This window comes from Canis lupus, chromosome 3 (genome assembly GCF_011100685.1).
Source record: "Canis lupus familiaris isolate Mischka breed German Shepherd chromosome 3, alternate assembly UU_Cfam_GSD_1.0, whole genome shotgun sequence".
Classification (NCBI taxonomy): domain Eukaryota; kingdom Metazoa; phylum Chordata; class Mammalia; order Carnivora; family Canidae; genus Canis; species Canis lupus.
The window spans coordinates 21294970-21314966 of record NC_049224.1 but is presented as its reverse complement, the minus strand read 5'-3'; the positions used below and the strand labels follow the sequence as shown (position 1 = coordinate 21314966).

General features: G+C 40.3%; 1 protein-coding gene across 1 annotated transcript in view; it reads left to right on the top strand.

Moving 5' to 3' along the window:
• Positions 1-4417: 4417 nt before the first annotated feature.
• RASA1 (RAS p21 protein activator 1) overlaps positions 4418-19997 on the top strand; it is a 108302-nt gene continuing 92722 nt past the window's right edge. Inside the window, exon 1 of the mRNA XM_038532397.1 lies at positions 4418-4887. Within this exon, the coding sequence (XP_038388325.1) occupies positions 4418-4887 (470 nt within the window). The remainder of the gene's footprint in view (positions 4888-19997) is intronic.

Genomic DNA, 19997 nt, shown 5'->3' with positions numbered 1-19997 from the left:
CAAAATAATTTCCTTTAGCGTGTGTCTCCTCAATATTATTTTCTCAAAACATCTCCCTAATAAGGAAATGTGAGCTCTTGAGGACTTTAAGATGAGGTCAGCAAATGCAGAAGGAATATTAGGGCTTAGGAGTAAAAGTTTCTTTTGAAGATTTTTTTGGGTCATTGAAACCTTTTGATAGTATTTAGATGAACTTGGAAGTCTATTTGTATAGCTGAGTATGTACTAGGGCATGAAACACAATTTGGGATTCTTCAAACACAGCTGTAAGCTCTTTGTTACTTCTTGCTTAGTTTTCCCCTCAGAAACAACTCATATATTTGCTCTAAGCCCCCTGGAGTTTCTCTAAAATTGTATTACTGCCTAAGAAGTACCTTTTTACATACACAGGTATCAAGGCTGAAAAAAATAGGTTGGAACGTATTGCATTCATATTTAAGTTGCCAATAAAATCAAAATGAGACAATTTTTTTAATTAAAAATGTTTAGGTTCTTTTCACCAATGTCTTTGCCCAGCATTTTGATTATTTAAATACTATATTTAATTCAATATCTGTATAACTTTTCTAAAATCACAGATATCAAAGATTGTTTTACTAATGGTAAATGCTATTTTGAATTTTCCTCTTTCTTGTATATTGTTCTGTTTTTCAGTACCTCCTTGTTTAATATTATCTGTGAATTTAATTAACAGACTGTTTACTTCCCTTTGTTAACTGATGTTACATAACACCACATCTAATATCAGTTCCTGCAGAATCTCCGTAATGCCTCTCTCTGAATAGATATTTCATAGTTGTTTTTTTTTTTTTTAAATTGTTCTTCAGTTTTAGACTCATGAAACTTTAAGGAGTTTGACTCATGAAAGCTCAAAGAGTCAGGAAGTACAGTGGCCTAGAAAAAGAGAAAAGGAAACACAGAAGTAGAAATTGAGAGAGAAATTAGCAGGAGAAAAGAGAACATGAGACTATAAATGAGAGAAGCACAGAAGGTCAAGGTGAGTAGAAAAAGAAAAAAGGGAACAGACAAAAAAATAAGGTATAAAAATAAAAATAAAATGTCACTGAAGATAAAAGAGTGACTTGAGATTCAGGAAGCACACAGGGATTAGTAAAGATCAAAGCCTAGATCTGTCCAATAAAAGGAGTACATAAGATATTTGGAAGTGCCTCATGAAAGGCAAGTGGCAATCTCTTTGGATAAAAAAGGACTGCACAACTCTAAGACTGAATATATGGTAAGATATTGGTATTAGGTTGATATATGGACAGACACAGTAGGTTTTTCCTATGAGTTGAGCAGTTGATGTCCAAAGATGCAAGCTGATCTAATCTAGAATTAAAAGAATGGAGGCCTATCCAAAACTGTTGGCATAGATGCCTAGCACTGGGGTAGGCAGTAGGATAGACTATATGTTGTATTTGTGGTGTAGATTTGTAGATACATACACCTAAAAGGAACTAGAAAACAATACAACTCAGTATGTAATTGTTGTTGGACAGCATTAAATATTGGCCTTTAATTGCTAAAGAATTTTCAAAAGGGGAAAAGGCAATTCTGCAAATTAGAGTAGTAAGGCCGACCTGGCATCTTTGGCAGCACACGGATGATGTGTGAACACTCAGAGATCAGTGATAAGAGTTGGTGATAACCTGCCAGGCCTACATTCAAAGGCTGATGGTGGTAATTGGGATGGTAGTGTTGGAGGACTGGGATGCTAAATGCACTGTTGTTTTCAACCAGAGGCTACATGAAAATTTGTTGGGAGTGGGTGGAATAGGTACTTTGAAGTTTTCTTCTTACTTTGAGGGTCTAAGTTTAAAAGAAAAAATACCGTTCCAGGGAGGCAAGTGTAAGAAGTAGGACTGCATTATTCTGTTAAGTATTATGAAATTACTTCATTATGCATTTTCTCATTTCCCAACCACTTGTCTAGAATAGTAGGGCTTAGCAACACAATACCTACCTCTCTTATCCACCTACCTAATGAATGGCATGGAGTTGACTTTCTCATTTATTCTTCTTTCTTGAAGTGTTGCACACCTCCTCCTTGATTAGCATACTATAGTACAGTGATTCTTAAGTATGTCAACTTGGAGGGCCTAGTAAAACAGATTCCTGGGTTTTCCGTTTCAGAGGGTCTGGGATGGGGCCAAGAATTTGCATTTCTAACAGGTTCCTGGGATTACAGCTGGTCTAAGACCACTCTTGTGACTAATCAATCTTTGCTCTCTCAAGTGGTACACTGCATAAGAGGTAAGCACAATGAGAGTCCTCAGGATTAATCAAGTTTGTCAATGATTTGGCAAATAGGTTTGTGCAAACTTCTAAGAAAAGGAAATGCCTTGTGTGCACCTTGCCACCTCTTTCAGTGGCTTCCCTTTTTTTCCATGAGCCTGTTAGAGCCCCTACTCATCCCTTATGTACTCCTCTGTTGGTTGGATCATCTTTAGCAGAGAAAACATTGATCTCAAAGACCAATATTCGAAGGTAGTCAATGTGAGATTCCTCCTGGGAGAATTTATTTATTTATTTATTTATTTTTTTCTCCTGGTAGAATTTAAAAGAACAATATATGAATGCAAGGGGCAAATTGCCCGTACTGTAATTTCAAATAATGGGAGTGATTCTTCCACTTACATGAATGAACGCAATCGTTTATACATATTCTAGCATAAAAGAGGAAACAAAACCCATTTCTGGCTTTACTTAGGTTGAGACATCAGTTTATTGATAATTTTTGAAACTATGCATTATTGTCTCTGGCACTTTGCAACGTTGACATTGGCCTTGTTCAAGGTTCTCCATGCTTCACATATGCGTCCTGGAACAGGCCCCCTGCCTTCTGCACACAAGTGTTGTTTGTGGCACCCGCTCCTCTACACACGTCATTAGTGCCCAAGACCTGAGATGGCACAGGTAATTGTGTGTGTGTGGGGGGGGGGGGGCGGGGAGGGACATGACAGAGAGGAGAGATGGTGCTGTGAGTGAGGAAAACAAAACGTGTACGGTCTTAGAAATCAGAATTTGCCACTATTTCTACCAAAATTCTTAGCCCCCCCCACCCCGTAAGGCTCCCCTTATCTATTTCCTTTACTTCTCTTGAGTTTCAGAACGTAGTTTGAATTTTTTTTTTTTAAATACGTAGTGGGGGATCCCCGGGTGGCTCAGCGGTTTAGCGCCTGCCTTCGGCCCAGGGCGTGACCCCGGGGTCCTGGGATCGAGTCCTGCATCGGGCTCCCTGCGTGGAGCCTGCTGCTCCCTCTGCCTGTGTGTCTCTGTCTCTCATGAGTGAACAAATAAAACCTTAAAAATAAAATAAAATAAAACACGGAATAGTCATATAGTGATTTCTAGTATGCGACGAAAATCAAACAAATCGATAGCCCTGCCACTCCCCCTCGGCCCCGGGCCCCGGCAGCGCCGCTTCCTAAAGGCGTTATTTTCCACCAGCAGGAAGCAGGGCCCCGGCTCCGCGGCATCTTCCTTGCCGTCTTCCTCGGCGCTGCCCCCTCCCCTGCAGCGTCCCCGCCGCGTTCGCGGAGCCGGGCCCCCCAGCCCTCGGCCCGCCCCTCCGCGGCGCACGCTGACCCGGGGCGGGGCGGGGCGGGGACGGGGCGGGCGCCCCCCCGCGGCCGGTCCCCCGCACCGCGCGCCCCCGCCGCTTCCTTCCCTCGGGCCCAGCAGCGCGGCCGCCCCCGCGCCAGGGCCGCGCCTGCGCACAAGCCGCCCCGGCCCTGCTCCCCGCCCTTCCTCCCGCGGCCGGCTCCTCCTCCGGCGCCCCGCCTTCCTTTCTCTCTCTCTCTCTCTCTCTCCCTCTCTCTCTAGTCGGTTTCCGCGAGCGCTCCAGGTCGGCAGCCGCTCGGCCCGCTTCCCCGCCCCCCGCCCCTTCCTCTCCTCTCCTCTCCTCTCCTCTCCTCTCCTCTCCCCACCCCTCCCGCCTCCAGCCCCGCGGAGGATGCAGCGGCCGCCGCGGCCCGGGCCCCAGCAGCGGCACCGGCGGTGGCTGCGGTGGGGGTGGCCGGAACTGGGGTGGTGAAGCGGCGGCGGCGGCCGAGCGGGCGGCAGCCGCGCCAGCCGCTTCCTCTGTGCTTCCCTTCCTCTCTGGCGCGGCCAGGAAGTTTCTCACTAGTGTGCATGTGTGTGAGTGTGGGTGTGCAGGCTGAAGGTGCGGGTTGGCGTTGGTGCCGGCGGTAGGTTTTTTGCCCACTCGGCTTCCCGTAACCCGGGCCGCTCCGGAGCCTGGGCTGTGGCCCGAGGAGGGGGCGCGGCGGCGGGCTCGGTCCTTTTGTTGTCGTTTCCTCCGCCCGGGGAGCCGCCAGGGGGACGCGCCCGGGTGGGGCGGCTGGGAGCCCGGGCCTGCTGGCCCCCGGGGCTCCCGGGCGAGCGTAGAGCGGAGAGCGGAGCGGGCTTCAACATGATGGCGGCCGAGGGCGGCAGCGAGGAGGGCGGCCCGGGGGCGGCGGGGGCGGCGGGGGGCGGCGCGGCCGCGGGCTCGAGCGCCTGCCCGGCGGCGTGCAGGGTGAGGATGCCCGGCGCGCTGCCCGTGCCAGCCGTCGCCTGCTCCGGGCTGCCGGAGGCCGGCGGGGCCGCGCTGGGCGCCGGGCCGGGGGCGGGAGCCGTGGGGGGAGCCGGACTGTCAGGGGGAGGGGCCGGGGCCGGGGCCGCCGGGGCCGGGGGAGAGCCGGCCCTCGCCAAGGGCACCGCTTCGCTGGCTGCGGACACCTTCGGGGCGGGCGGCGCCTTCCCCCCGCTGCCGCCGCCGCCTCAGCTGCCCGCCCTGGGCGCCGCCGGCCTGGGAACCGTGGACGAAGGGGACTCCCTGGATGGACCCGAATACGAGGAGGAAGAGGTGGCCATCCCCCTGACCGCGCCTCCGACTAACCAGTAAGTGCACGCAGCCGTCCCGGGCCCGGGGACGCCGGCTCCTGGGCACAAGTGCGAACCCCTGGGACCTGCAGCTTTTCTTGCAGTTGCGATCCGTTGGTGAAAAAGTTTGGAGCCTTCGGGGTTGGCGTGCGTCGGGACTTGATTGGATCGCTCCTCTTCCCTGAGGGCGTGCACGCTGCCTTCGGCGTCTTTTGCATCTTTCTGGTTAGACCCTGGGAAGAAGTGAAGTTTTTGAGCTAGGAAAGCATGGAGAGTGGGGGGGGAGGGGGGGGAGGGGGGGCATGTGTATCCATCGGGAACCGGATACGGTGCTGCCTTTTCCAAGCCGAGGTTGCGTCCCCGGGGCTCAGCTGAGCTTGCAGCTGCCCGGGCCGTAGAGTCTCTCTCAGCCTGTGCGTGCATTCCCTGTTGAAGTCAGGTTATCCTTAGTCATAAGGCTTTGGGTATGCAAGTATTCCAAGGAGTATGGTATTGATGACCATTTTAAACATGCACCGGTCAGAAGGCTTTGCCTTTGTGGTGCTGTGCATCCCCAGCCTTTCGGAGGCAGAGCGATGCAGAAAAGTCTTCGGGTCTCTCCTGAAGATGTGGGTCGGCGAGAAAGGAAAGGAGTTCTGCGAATTACAGGTGTGGTGAAGGGTCTCTCTCCTCTTACGGGGTCTGTGACGTAGGCCGTGAAATTCCCATTTATTGATAACAGCCTGATCTTTTTATAGTTGAGGCTTTGTAAGCACAGTTCTCAAGTAAAATTGTCAATACTTCAATACTTTGTTGGTGGCCAGTGCAGTGTTCCATTTGGCAATCAGTTGCGACGGTATATTGCAGGGCATTTAGGGCAAATGGCTTTTTTCACACGGTGAGTACCTTCCCCTTGTTCCCTCCATAAGTGAACATAGGTGTGTGTTTGTAAAGGTGGACCTTGATGAGAGGAGAGTGTTACTGGGAAGGGGTAATAGATGGCAAAACCGTTCTTACGGATCCTTCACATCAGTTATTATCTGACCTTTAGAATTTCGACAGCCTTGGTGTATCAGAGGAAAAAATATTTGGTTCATATGATGACATTCACTCTGGACAATTGAAAGTATTTGTTTGTTTTGGATAAGCTTTGGAGGATTTAGAAAGGACTTAGAAAATGATTAGAAAAAGATTCTGTGATAATCCATTCTTAACCTAGGGCTACATCTTTTGATATTTAAGGGGGAAAGGTAAAAGTAGCCTGATTTGTGTCAGCCGTGGTATACTGCTCAGTAAGAGTTTAATTTTTTTGTCTAACTTTATTCCAACTTACCATGTTATGTGTTTGTTTTATAGACCTCTGAAGGTGTTCTGGGAGTGTGAAAAATTTGAATTTTACAGCACTGTTTACACACCTTCAAGCCTTTTTGAAAGAATCAGTAAATATTTAAGCGCTCACTACATCACTCCATGCTCAGCACTAGGGTTATAATAAAGTGCAACTTTTCATACTGAAAGAAGGCAGTCTTTTGCCAGTGTTTGTAACTGAGTTATATTAGGCATATTTGTATATTGTAGTTATAAATTTTTTTAAAAAAGTGATTTTGTGGAATGGTTTTAGGTTCACAGCAAAACTGGGCAGAAAATATAGTGTTCCCATTAGATTTTTCAGGATAAACATGAAGGAGTATTTGGAAAAATTTTTAGAAGTCTATTGTGTGAGGTTTCCATCATCATTAATATATATTTGGGAATAAAAATAATACTTGCATGACTGTATATATGAGAATCGTAAATGTTCTGAAAAGTATCCTCCATTTCAAGTATGTTTTTTAAATTTGTCACTGAGGAGTACAAATTACCCTCTTTTCTTTATCTTAGATATCAAACCAGAGTCACTGGAGGCAATACAGTGTAGTGTTTAAGGGTGCAAATTCTGAAGTTAGACAAGATTTGGGTTGGAATCCTGACTCTACCACTTATAACTGTGTGATCTTGGAAAGGTCAGTTTCCCCATCTGTAGAATGGGGATAATAATGGTACCTCCGTCATAGCATCGTTTTTAAGATTTAATGAGAACCCTGAAGTATTCAGTCAGCACAGTGCTTGGCACATAGTAAGTGTTCAGTAAATAGTATGCCAAAGTAACAGTAATATTTTATTGCCATTAAATTGCCTACTGATTCTATTGGTACAGGGAACTCCCTCACTGATAGTTACTTTAGGCAATGGTTCGTACTCCAGAGGTCTAGCTACCATGGTTAGCTATATTAAGAATTATGACTTCATAAAGGTTTCCATCAGGTTAAGTAGGTTTAGAGATGAAGTTCAGATCTTTTCTATGAATTCCTTTTTTTAATTTTTTTTTATTTTTATTTATTTATGATAGTCACAGAGAGAGAGAGAGAGAGAGAGAGAGGCAGAGACACAGGCAGAGGGAGGCAGAGGGAGAAGCAGGCTCCATGCACCGGGAGCCCGACGTGGGATTCGATCCCATCTCCAGGATCGCGCCCTGGGCCAAAGGCAGGCGCCAAACCGCTGCGCCACCCAGGGATCCCTGAATTCCTATTTTTAAAGGGCTTTAATGATTTGGTTAACTAATGCCAAATCTTTTGTAAGGTACTGAAGAAATGTTCTTCGACTAAGTGAATATTTGTTTACTAGTGAGTGGTCACCTTAGTTATTGCATAGCATGATATTAAGGGGTTCAGGTCACAGGTTTGAGTCCACAGTGGTTTGTTAGAGTAGAGTTCCCTTGCACATGGAGTTCAACCCTGTGTCCAGCTAGTTTGGTGCTGTTGGTCACAAGAGCCGTTAAATGACGATATATGGATGGACAAATGCAAATACCTTACTGCCATTAGTATTTTGTACCTTGTTTTTCTGCGTGCATGGTGAGTCATTGTCTCATGTTTATTACCGAGGGTTTTCATTAGTTTGGTTAAGGACAGAAAAGTTTATATAGTTTTAACTATTTATTTGAATATTTTCCTTTTACAAGTTTTGAGGAAAATTCAAAAAGCATAACATTCTTCCTATGTATTTTTATGCTGTAGAAGTTTCTGTATCTAAAATTCCCGCAGATTGCTTTTTCAAGAGAGAAAAAAGTTAAAGGAGTTTGTCACGGGACACTTTCTAATTTTATGAACTTACTTGCTTTTAGTGCTCCTGGTTATTTTTTCTCTTTGCTTTAGAAGTGAGGGTGATGGTAAAAGGAGTGTTTTCCTCTTAATCCACCTTCAATTATATGTAGAGATTTTAAACTATGAGCCTGCAGTAGCAGGATGCCCTTGGACTGAATCCAACCCACAGATATATATTGCTTTCTCTTGGTGTATTTTGGAACATTGAGTAATTAGTTGCCACCATTTAAAAATAGGAAGACTTCACATTTAAGAAGTCTCACTTTCTAGCATCACTTGCAAAATCACAAGATTTGGCTCTACCTGGTTGCTCTTCCTGTTTGTGGATTGCTAGAGCTGAGTAGTGTTGCCCCTTTTAGGTGAGTTCTGAGCTCTAGTTTGCTGCAGTCTTCACTAGGCTTCGTTTGCCTTTTGATATTATCTGCCTGGCAGGTTAGATCATACCCTGGACCTAAGATGAAGGCTTCTCAAGCCTGAAACTTGAAGGAAAAGGAAATAAATAATGTACAGGATACCTTTCTTTTCCTTAAGAAACATGTGACTATCTCTACAAAAATAAAATCATTCTTAATTAAGCCAAATAATTATTAGAGGTGAATGTTAGGACATGTAGCGTTCATTAGCTTTGTTACTAATTGCATTATAACTATGGGTGAGTCATTATTTCTTAATAAACATGGGGGGTGAGGATTGCAAAGATTAGTTGTGTACAGAGTGGTTGCTGACCAGGACCCAGATTTTTTTTTTTTTTTTAAACCATATTTGTATGCATTGTAGAGCAGTATAGTAGGTGCTCGATATAAGGGATAAAAATGAGTAAGATGCCCATTTTCTCAAGTCTCTTTTCTGGGGCAGTTACAGATCTAGTAGGCAGTTAAGTCAACCAACTTCTATAATTCAGGCTAGATTAAGATAAACATCATGAATGAAGTATGAACAAAGGGTCATGGGCTTTAAAATAATACAAAATTTAGGCAATTAGGATCAGTAAGTCTTTGAGGAAAACTATCAAGTATGTTATCCCTGTTGCTTATTTTCTAAATAAGACCTTATTGGTCCCCACGCCCTTTGTCTAATGATTCTATCATGTAAAAAAGAATTACAAGTTAAAGTAGTATAAACTTTTGACCCTGAATGTAGGGTTTGTCCTACTGAACTCCTTAATTATTTACCTGTGATCTGGAAGGAGGTTGAAGGAGATGCCTGTAGTCTCTGGGAATACAGAGCACAGCCAAAGGCTAGAATTGGTTTGGATCATTGATGAGGCACTCTGGGGAAACCAGGCAAACATGATTGGTAGAGATAAAAAGTAAAAGCACAGGAGCACCTGGGTGGTTCAGTGATTTAAGTGTCTAACTCTTGATCTTGGCTCAGGTCTTGATCTCATGGTCTGAATTGGAGCCCTGTGTTGGGCTCCTCACTGTGTGTGGAGCTGGAAAAAGAAGAAAAATGACAGCTGTAAATTAGGAAGAAGAAAGGGAAAGCAAAATGTAGGCCTTTCTGGTTGCTTTACCGGCCATGAGGGAAATGAGAGAATGGCAGCTCTAAAACCCAGAATGTACCTTGGTGGGGGTGAGACATAATAATTAACAATAACTGTCATTACTCCTGATATTTCTTGATTGCTTACTGCCTACCAAGAACTGTTCTAATTGGCCTACATGTGTTGTTTACTTATAACTAAACCAGTGTTTATTTGCACTTAATTTTGAAGGTTGAGCTAGGCTTGATGGGGACTGCTCCATATGTCTTCTGTTGGCTATAACATCCAAGGTGGCTTCTTAATTCATAAATCTGATGCATCAGCTGGGATGGCTGGACCAGCTGGTGGATAGCTGGGAATATGACTGCCTCTGTCCCTTTCTCCCTTTACCCCGTGCAGGTAGCCTCCCCCACTTAATTCGATTGAGCTTCTCCACAGCATGGAAGCTGGGTTTCATGAGGAAGGGAGCATTTCAAGAGGACAAGCTTCACCGGGCCAACACATATCAGGCGTCTGTATTCTTATGTTTGCTAATGTTCTAATAGTCCATGCTAATAACATAACCAGTTTGGATTTAGTATGGGTGAGGACTATACAAGGGCATCAGTACTGGGAGATGAGATTTGTTGAGGGGACCAAAGTTAACAACCTACCTCGTGTGTTATTCATATACATGTAATACCAGATAATACTAGGATAGGAGTGGTGAGGGATGAGGTGGGAGAAAGGGCAAGTACTTACAAGTTCTTTTTTTTTTTTTAAGATTTTATTATTTTTTTAAATTTATTCATGAGAGACACGGGGGAGGGGGGGAGAGAGAGAGAGAGAGAGAGAGAGGCAGAGACACAGGCAGAGGGAGAAGCAGGCTCCATGCAGGGAGCCCGACGTGGGACTCGATCCCAGGACCCCGGGGTCACGCCCTGGGCCGAAGGCAGGTGCTAAACCGCTGAGCCACCCAGGCTTCCCTACAAGTTCTTCTCTTAGGCTTTAACACGGTAAATTGTTTATTAAACGAATCAGATATCCTCACAATAGATTTTGATTCTGACCACCATTATCTTAATTTTAAATCACAGTTATGGAGTATAGATGCTGGTTATGGCTCAATGTTTGAATGTGCAGTGTATGGGTGGTAGGTGTAGCATCTTGAAATCACCTACAACCCATTTCAGTCATGAGCTAAATTAAAAACAGTTGTCAGATACAATTTACTGATAACTTCTCCATATGTCTGATCATATTTCAATGGGATTTGGTGTATGATTTTAGGCATTTCAGTGATTAAGTGATTTTTATGAGTAAAACAGTGAACATTTGGGGGAACAGAAATAGAAAAGAATATACAGTCCACTTGGAAGAGGAAGCATTAATGATAGAGAAGATGGTAAAATTAATCTTACAGATATATTGTACAGATAACATTTTTCAAACTGGAGGATAGTGTGGAAGAGTTTAAAGAATGAAAGTATTTGAAAGAATAAATTGAAATTTCATACTGTAATCCTCTTTTACTGGAGTTTTATAGGAAGTTTGATTAATTTTCATAGTATTGGTGTTTGTTATTGTAATCATAAAAGTAGTATGCATAGATACATAGTATTTTAGTGATGAAGGAAACCCTCATTGCCCAGATGCAGAAGCCGCCTGGGAGGCTGCCTAGATGCAGAAGTAGAGTGGTCTGGCTAAGGTACATAGGTAGTGGTAGAACTGGGACAGAATTTAGTTCCCGTAATTTTTTTTTAAATATTTTATTTATTTATTCATGAGAGGCACGGGGGGGGGGGGGGCAGAGGCAGAGACACCGGCAGAGGAAAAAAGAGGTTTCATGCAGGGAGCCCCGTGTGGGACTCGATCCCGGGTCTCCAGGATCACGCCCTGGGCTCCAGGTGGCGCTAGACTGCTGGGCCACTGGGGCTACCCAGTTCCGGTAATTTTTTAGATATGCTTAGATTTGAGTAATATTTATAGTTAATTTGGCCGGGGCTGGGAGGTGGAGGGTAGAAGATGAAAGGCAGAGGCCTAGGATTGACTAATCCTTTACCATATATGCTAGGCACTTTACAGAGATTATTTTAATTCTCAAAGGTCTGCAGTCAGATACTCTCCTCATTTTTATTGTTGGGAAAACTAAGTGATAGAATTGGAATTCTGATGCCAATACTATACTTTTTCCTTTGCCTTGTCCCCTTCCATTAAGTATAATACACACTTATTATGTTCACTCATAGAATATACTTCCGGGCTGGCCAGCCACTGGGTATTACGGATTGAATTTTGTTCCCCTAAAACTCATAGGTTGAACCCCAAGTCCCATTGTGGCTGAATATGAATAGGGTCTTTAAAGAGGTGATTAAGATGAAATGAGGTCATAAGGGTGGGTCCATAATCCTACTGGACCTTATAAGAAGAGGGAGAGACACAGAAGTGCACATGCACAGAGAAAAGTCCATGTGAACCCCCAGTGAGAAGGTGGCCATTTGAAGCCCAGTAGACTGGCCTCATTAAAAAGTACCTCTGCTGGCCCTTTAATCTTAGACTGGGCCTCCAGAACTGTGAGAAAATACATTTCTGTGGTTTCAGCAATCCAGTATGGTTTTTGTTATGATAGTCCGAGCTGACTGACACTCTGAGTAACCCCGTCTCTTTAACAATGGCTTTGGCTGATTCTGATGCATGTCAGTTGCACATTTACTACTTGAGAAATAGGGTCCTCATGTTTATATTTCCTATCTTCCACTGTAGGAAAGAAAAACTTTCCATGTACTTTACCTTCTTTCCTTATATGCTAGTGGTTTATTTCTCCTTTTTTGGCTATACGTGTGTTGAAAGATGGAAAAATTATTTAAATGCATGTTTGAGTATTATAGCTTGAAAAGGTCTTATATATGACCATGATGGTACCCATGGGAAATCCTGTGGGGGAGACATTACTTCAGCAAAATTTCTGTATTCACTCTGTGTTCCTTGTAATATTCGGTGTTACTTGTTTGTGTGTGTGTGTGTGTGTGTATATGTGAGTATTTTTTAGTATTATTTTGTCTGGATAAGTAAGATAAACACCTCATCAAGGTTTTACCAAGCTAGATTATCAGCTTAATACAAAAGATAGAACTCAGGAACAACAATGGAAGGCTAGGCATTGGACAAGGTATGTGGAGAAGGGTACAGAGCTTCCATGCCCTGTCTAGAGATGCTACTCTTCTAGCCACTCTCCCTCCTCTATGTGTTCACCAACTGGAAGCTCTCTCAGTGTTACTTTTAAAATTCCCCTTCTCTTACATATCTGTCTGAAGCTTAAGGGAAAGACCTAGAGATTCTTAACTCTTTTAAGGCTTCTTTGTAGGTATAACCTATTAGACTGGGTTCACAGCTAAGACGCTTATATAAAGCACCATATCTCTCCTCCATCCATGTCTACCCACCTACCTGGATATTGATTTATCTCTCAGATTTTTAAATTAAATTTTATTTTGAGGTAATTGTAGATTAAAATTTAGTTGTAAGGAATAATACAAAGTATGTGTCCTTCACCCATTTTTTTTCCTCAGTGGCAACATCTGGTATGGCAACAAGAAATTAATATTGATTTAATTTACATCTTCAGATTTCACTAGTTCTGCATACAGTTGTGTGTGTCTATGTGTTCAATGTGGTTTTAGTTCTATGCAGTTTTATCACATTGTGTAATCATCACTACAGTAAAGACACAGAGCAGTTTCATCACCACAAGGATTCCTTGTGCTGCCCTTCTTTCACCTCTCCATTTATCTCTAACTCCTGGCAACCACTAACCTGTTTTTCGTTTTGTCATTTCAAAAAAAGTTTTACAAAAACAAACAACAAAACCCCATGTTGTACAGATGGAATCATAAAGTATGTAACCTTTTGGGGTTAGCATTTTGTAACCCAGCATAATTCCTCAAGATTCATCCAGGTCCTTGCATGTATCAATACTTTGTTCCTTTACATTTGCTGAGTATTTCATGGTGTGGCTGTATAACATTTTAGCCATTCACCACTGGAGAACAATTTGGATTATTTCCAGTTTTGACTATTAGGAAAAAAAGCTATGAATATTCTTGTTTGTTTTTTTGTAAACATAAATTTTCATTTTTGTCAGTTAAATGTCCAAGAGTGCAGTTGTTGGATTGTGTGGTAATTATATGTTCAGTTATAGAAGAAACTGCCAATCTATTTTTTAGATTGGTTGGATGCTTTTACATTCTCACCAGTAACGTATGAGTGGTCCAGATTCTGTATTCTCACGAGCATTTGATACTGTCATAAGTGTTTCTTTAAGCTATTCTCTTGGTGTCTACTGATCTTATTGTGGTTTTAATGTATATTTCCCTAATGGCTAGTGGTGTTGAAGATCTTTTCATATGCTAATTTGCTATCTGTATATCCTCTTTGGTAAAATGTTCATGTCTTTTGTGCATTTTCCAATAGGATTGTTTTATTGTTGAGTTTTGAGAATTCCAAATATTACTCTATTGTCTGCTATGTGCAAATACTCTCATTTTGTAGCTTATCGCTTTTTTTCCTTTTAATGGGGTGTTTCTGAGAGCAAAAGTTTTTAATTTTGTTGTGGCTTAATTTATTAATGTTACTTTTTTTTTGGTTGTGTTTTTGGAGCCAAGTCTAAGAACTCTTTAGCATTGGTCTCAAAAATTTTCTATTATGATAGCTTTATGAAAGTTTTATACTTTAATGGTTTGCAGATAAGTCCATAGTTTATTTTGATTTTATTTTTATAAAAGATACATTTAAATTGAGGTTCATATTTTTACCTATGGCTATCCAATTGCTCTAGCCCCATTTGTTGAAAAGGTAAGTATCTTTCCTCTTTTGAACTGCTTTTGCAATTTTATAAAAAATCAATTGGGCATATATGTGTAGGTTTACTTCTGGGTTCTCTATTGAGTTCTGTTGGTTTATATGTTTCCATCTGCTAATATTGCACTCTTGGTTACTGTAACAATGTAGATATAGATAAGCCATAATACCAAATAGAGTGGTTCCTCTCACTTTTCAATATGGTTTGAGTTATTCAAAGGCTTATGTCTTCATATATAAATTTTTGAACAAGCTTACCCATATCTACACAAATTTTACTGAGATTCTCATAGGAATTGCATTAAACCTATAGATCAATTTGGGGAGAATTGACATCTGTACTATATTGACATGGTCTTCATTTAGTTAGGTCTTTGATTTCTTTAATCAGCATTTTGTATTTTTTAGTATATATATCAAGTCCTATTGTATGCCTCTTGTTAAATTTATACTTACTTTTTTTTTGTTTGTTTGTTTGGAGAAATTTTGTGGATATTATTTTTTTATCTCAGTTTTCAAATGTTCATTATCAATACATAGAAATGCGATTGATATTTTACATTGATCTTGTGTTCTTTGACCTTGCTAAAATTTTAACCTTTTAGTTTTTAGAGGCTTTTTACAGTATACTCTCTAATCTCTTTGCCTTTTATTTCTTGTGTTATTGCAGTGGCTAGAACTAGTACTGTATCGACTCACAGTGGTAAGAGCAGATATCCTTGCTTTGTTCCTTGTTTAGGTGGAAAACATTTAGTGTTTCACTATTAAATATGGTATTAAGTGTATGTTTTTTTGCGGGGGGAGTGCGTAGTTGATTAGATACTCTATCAAATCAAGGTAGATCACCTGTCTTTCTAGTTTACTGAGAGTTATTATAAATGGGTGGTGGATTTTGTCAAATTTTGTCAAATTCTTAGTGAATTTATATGATAGAGTTATTTTCTTTAGTTGATGTGTGGGGTTTTGTTTTGTTTTAATGTTGAACCAAACTTGCATATGTGGAATAAATCCTATGTGGTTATGATATATAATGTTTTTCAGATATTACTGAATTTAGATTATTGATTTGTTGAGAATTTGTGTCTGAGTTCATTAGAGAAACTAGTCTGCATTTTTCTTGTGATATTTTTGTTTTGTTTCAGTATTTGGGTAATACTGGCCTCAGATTGAGGTAGGACTCATTCCCTCCTTTTCTGCTCTTCGGAAAAATTTGTGAAGTTTTGACATTCTTTAAATATTTGGTTGAATTCTCTAGTGAAAACATTTCAGCTTGAGATTTTCTTTTTGAGAATTAAAATTACAAATTGTTTAGTGGTTGTAGGATTATTTATGTATTATTTATTTCAGTTGAATCTTGGTAGAACAAACAGTCCCTGACTTAAGATTTTTTTGACTTTATGATGATGTGAAAGTGAGACACAATCAGTAGAAACCATACTTGGATTTTGAATGATGATCTTCTCCTGGGCTAACAATATGTGGTAAGATTCTCTCTTGTGATGCTGGATGGTAGTGGCAAATCATAGCTCCCAGTCAACCATGCAATCATAAGGGTAAACAACCACAATGTATAACACTTAAAAGGATTCTGTATCCTTAGAACCATTCTGTTTTTCACTCTCAGTATTCAGTAAATTACCTGAGATTGTCAACACCTTTTTTTTTTTTTTTTAATAGGCTTTGCATTAGATGATTTTGCCCAACTGTAGGCTAAGGTAAGTTTTCTGAGGAGGCTTAATGTAGGTGAGGCTAAGCTCTGATATTTGGTAGTTCAGGTACATTAAATGCATTTTTGATTTGTGATATTTTCAGTTTACAATGGGTTAGTTGCATGTGGCCCTATGGTAAGTAGAGGAAGATCTTTATGTGGTTGATTGAAGAGTTGATTCATTTCTTCTAATTTAGGGGCATAAACTTGTTTGTATTATTTCCTAATTACCCTTGTAATGGCTGTAAAATGTTCAGTGATACTTTCTTTTTTTATCTCTGATCTTGGTAACTTGTACTTTTCTTTTTGTTTTGCCAGTCTTGCTAAAGATTTATCAATTTTATTAATTTTTTTAAAGGATTAACCTTTTGTTTCATTTTTTTCTCTGTAGTTTTCTTGTTTTCAGTTTTGTTGATTTTCATTTTTATTTTTATTATTTCTTTTCTGATTATTTTGGGTTTATTTTTTCCTGTTTTTCTAGTTTCTTGAAAGCTAGAAAGGAATTTAAGTAGGAATGTAAGATAATGATTTGAGAACTTTTCTCTTTGCTAATGTAAACATTTAATGCTATAACTTTTCCCCTTGGCACTGCTTTAGTTGTATCCCATGTCTTTTGATGTTGTTTTTTCTGTGTTGTCTTTTCATTTTTATTCAATTCTATGTTTCTTTTTAACTTTACTTGGAGACTTACTTTGAGATTCGCTAGTTGTACTTCTTGATTTCTGATTCGAGTCCATTATGGTCAGAGAATATTCTCTTATGATTTCAATACTTTAAAATTTGTTGATGCTTGTTCTGTGGCCCAGTATATGGCCTGTTTTTGTGAGTGTTTGTTCTATGGATTTAAAAAAAAATAGGTATTTGGCTTTTTTTTGGTCAAATATTCTATGTATGTCAATTAGATCCTTTTGGTTGATTGTGTTAGAACTTTAGAACTTTTAAGTTTTGGCTGATTTTCTGTTTAGTGTTTTAGGAAGTCTTGAAATTCCCAATGATAAAATTTGTCTGTTTCTCCTTTCACCTATCTGTTCTTCGTGTATTTTGTTAGGTGTGTACCATTTAGAATTGTTATGTATTTCTGTTGGATCCATCCTTTATCATTGTATTATGTTTTCTTTTCTCTCTAGCAATTGTCTTTGCTCAAAAGTCTAATATTAATATAGCCATTCTGCTTTTATTTTGTTTCCATGCATCTTTTTTGGTACCTTTTCACTTCTTATTTTAAGTGAGTGAGTTATAAACAGCCTATTTGTGGATCATTTCTTCTTAAGTCCACATTGGCAGTATTTGCCTTTATTTGGTATATTTTAAATTTACATTTATTTTAATTATTGATAATGTTAGGGCTTATTTTTTTAAAGTTTTTATTTTAATTCCAATTAGTTAACATACAATGTTATGTTAGTTTCAAGTGTACAATACAATATTTCAACAATTCCATATTCTACCTGGTGCTCATCACTACAAATGCACTCCTTAATTCCTATCGCCTATTTAACTCACTCCCCCTTGCCTCTGGGAACCAATCTGTTTCTTGGTTCATCTTTCTCTTTTGTTTGTTTTGTTTGTTTTGTTTCTTAAATTCCACATAGGAGTGAAGTCATGTGGTATTTGTCTTTTTCTGACTTACTTCACTTAGCATAATAATTTCTAGCTCTATCCATGTTGTTGGAAATGGCAAGATTTCATTCTTTTTATGGTTAAGTAATATTCCATTGTAAAAAAAAATATACTGCAACTTCTTTATCAGTTCATCAGTCAATGACACTTGGGCTGCTTCCATATCTTGGCTGCAGAAATAATGCTGCCATAAACACAGGGGTGCATGTATCCCATTGAATTAGTGCTTTTTAATTTTTTTGGGAAAATACCCAGTAGTGCAATTACTGGATGATAAGGTAGTTCTCTTTTTAACCTTTTGAGGAACCTCTATAACTGTTTTCCACAGTGGTTGCACCTGTTTACATTCCCACCAACAGTGCAGGAATGTTCCTTTTTTTCCACATCCTTACCAACACTTGTTTCTTGTATTGTTGATTTTAGCCATTCTGACAATGTGAAGTGATAGCTCATTGTAGTTTTGATTTGCATTTCTCTGATGGTGATTATGAAAATCTTTTCATGTTTCTGTTGGCCATGTGGATGTCTTCTTTGGAGAAATGTCTTTTCATGTCTCCCTGCCCATTTTTAATTGGGTTATTTATTTTTTGGGTATTGAGATTTATAAGTTCTGTATTTTGGATACTAACCCTTCATTGGATGTGTCATTTGCTCTTAGAGCTTCTGCCATTTTGTTTTCATTTCCTGTTTTTTCTCTCTTACTCATTCCTCTGTTTCGTTCTTTCTTCTTCTTCTTCTTCTTCTTCTTCTTCTTCTTCTTCTTCTTCTTCTTCTTCTTCTTCTTCTTCTTCTTCTTCCTCCTCCTCCTCCTCCTCCTCCTCCTCCTCCTCCTCCTCTTCTTCTTTTTAACATTTTATTTATCTATTCATGAGAAACACAGAGAGAGGCAGAGACCTAGGCAGAGAGAGAAGCAAGCTTCATGCAGGAAGGCCGATGTGGGACTTGATCCTGGATCTACGGGATTACGCCCTGAGCCAAAGGCATTGCCTTTTTTTTTTTTTTTTTTGAAGATTTTATTTATTTATTTTTGAGAAAGAGCATGCGTGAACTAGGAGGAGGGCCAGAGTGAGAGGGAGAAGCTGAATCCCTGGTGAGCAGGGAGCCTGATGCAATACAGTATTTCAGGACTTCAGGATCATGACTGAGCTGAAGGCAGGTGCTTAACCGACTGAGCCACCTAGGTGCCCCTTCTCTTTTCTTTTTATGTGTCACTTGAGCATTTATTAGTATTTTATCCTGATTTATTTATAATTGTTTTCAAATATATCACTTTGTAGTGTTTTCTTAGTGGTTGTACTGGATATTAAGATGTATATGTACCATAAGTATGGAAACTACCCTTCCATTTAGACCCCTTTACTCTCCCACTTTGTAAATATCACTGTTACGAATATTTTTTTACACATTGAACAGCTGATCAGATAGTGTTAATATTTTTTTTCCTGTTGTGCTAAAACATACATGGCATAAAATTTACCTTTTTAACCATTTTTAAAGTGTATGGTTCTGTGATATAAAGTACATTCACATTGTTGTGGTGCAGCTGTTAACCACCATCCATCCCCAGAACTTTTTCAGCTTGCCCAAATGAAACTCTGTACCCATTAAACATTAACTCCCCATTTCTCTCTCCCCCTGTTCCAGGCATCCACCATTTTACTTTCCGTTTTTATGAATTTGAATGCTCTACATACCTCATTTAAGTGGAATCATACATACAAATCATATTTGTTCTTTTATTACTGATTTATTTCACTTAGCATAATATCTGCAAGGTTTGTCTATGTTGTAGCATTTATTGAAATTTTCCTTTTAAGGCTGAATACTATTTTGGCCTCCTACATTTTGATTATTCATTTACCCATTGATGGACGTTTGGATTACTTCCACCTTTTGGCTCTTGTGAGTGATGCTGCTCAAACAGGGTGCATAAATATCTCTTTAAGTCAGTCCCTCCTTTTAAGTATATACCTAGAAGTAGAATTACTGGGTCATATGGTAATTCTGTATTTAAGTGTTTGAGGAATTGTCATACCGTCTGTGATGGTGCCTATATCATTTTACGGTCCCACCAGCAATGCACAAGGATTCCAGTTGCTTCACATTCTCACCATTACTTGTAATTTCCTGTTCCTTTCTCCTTCTCCTTTTTCATAATAGCTGACCTCATGTGCTATCTCATTGTTATTTTGACTTGCATTTTTCTAATGAGTGAGCAAATTTTCATGTGCTTATTGGCTATTTGTATATCATACTCTGAGAAATACCTATTTAAGTCTTTTGTCCATTTTTAAATCTGTTTGTTTCCTCTTGAATTACAGGAGTTCTTTATATATTCTGGATATCAATCCTTTTTCAG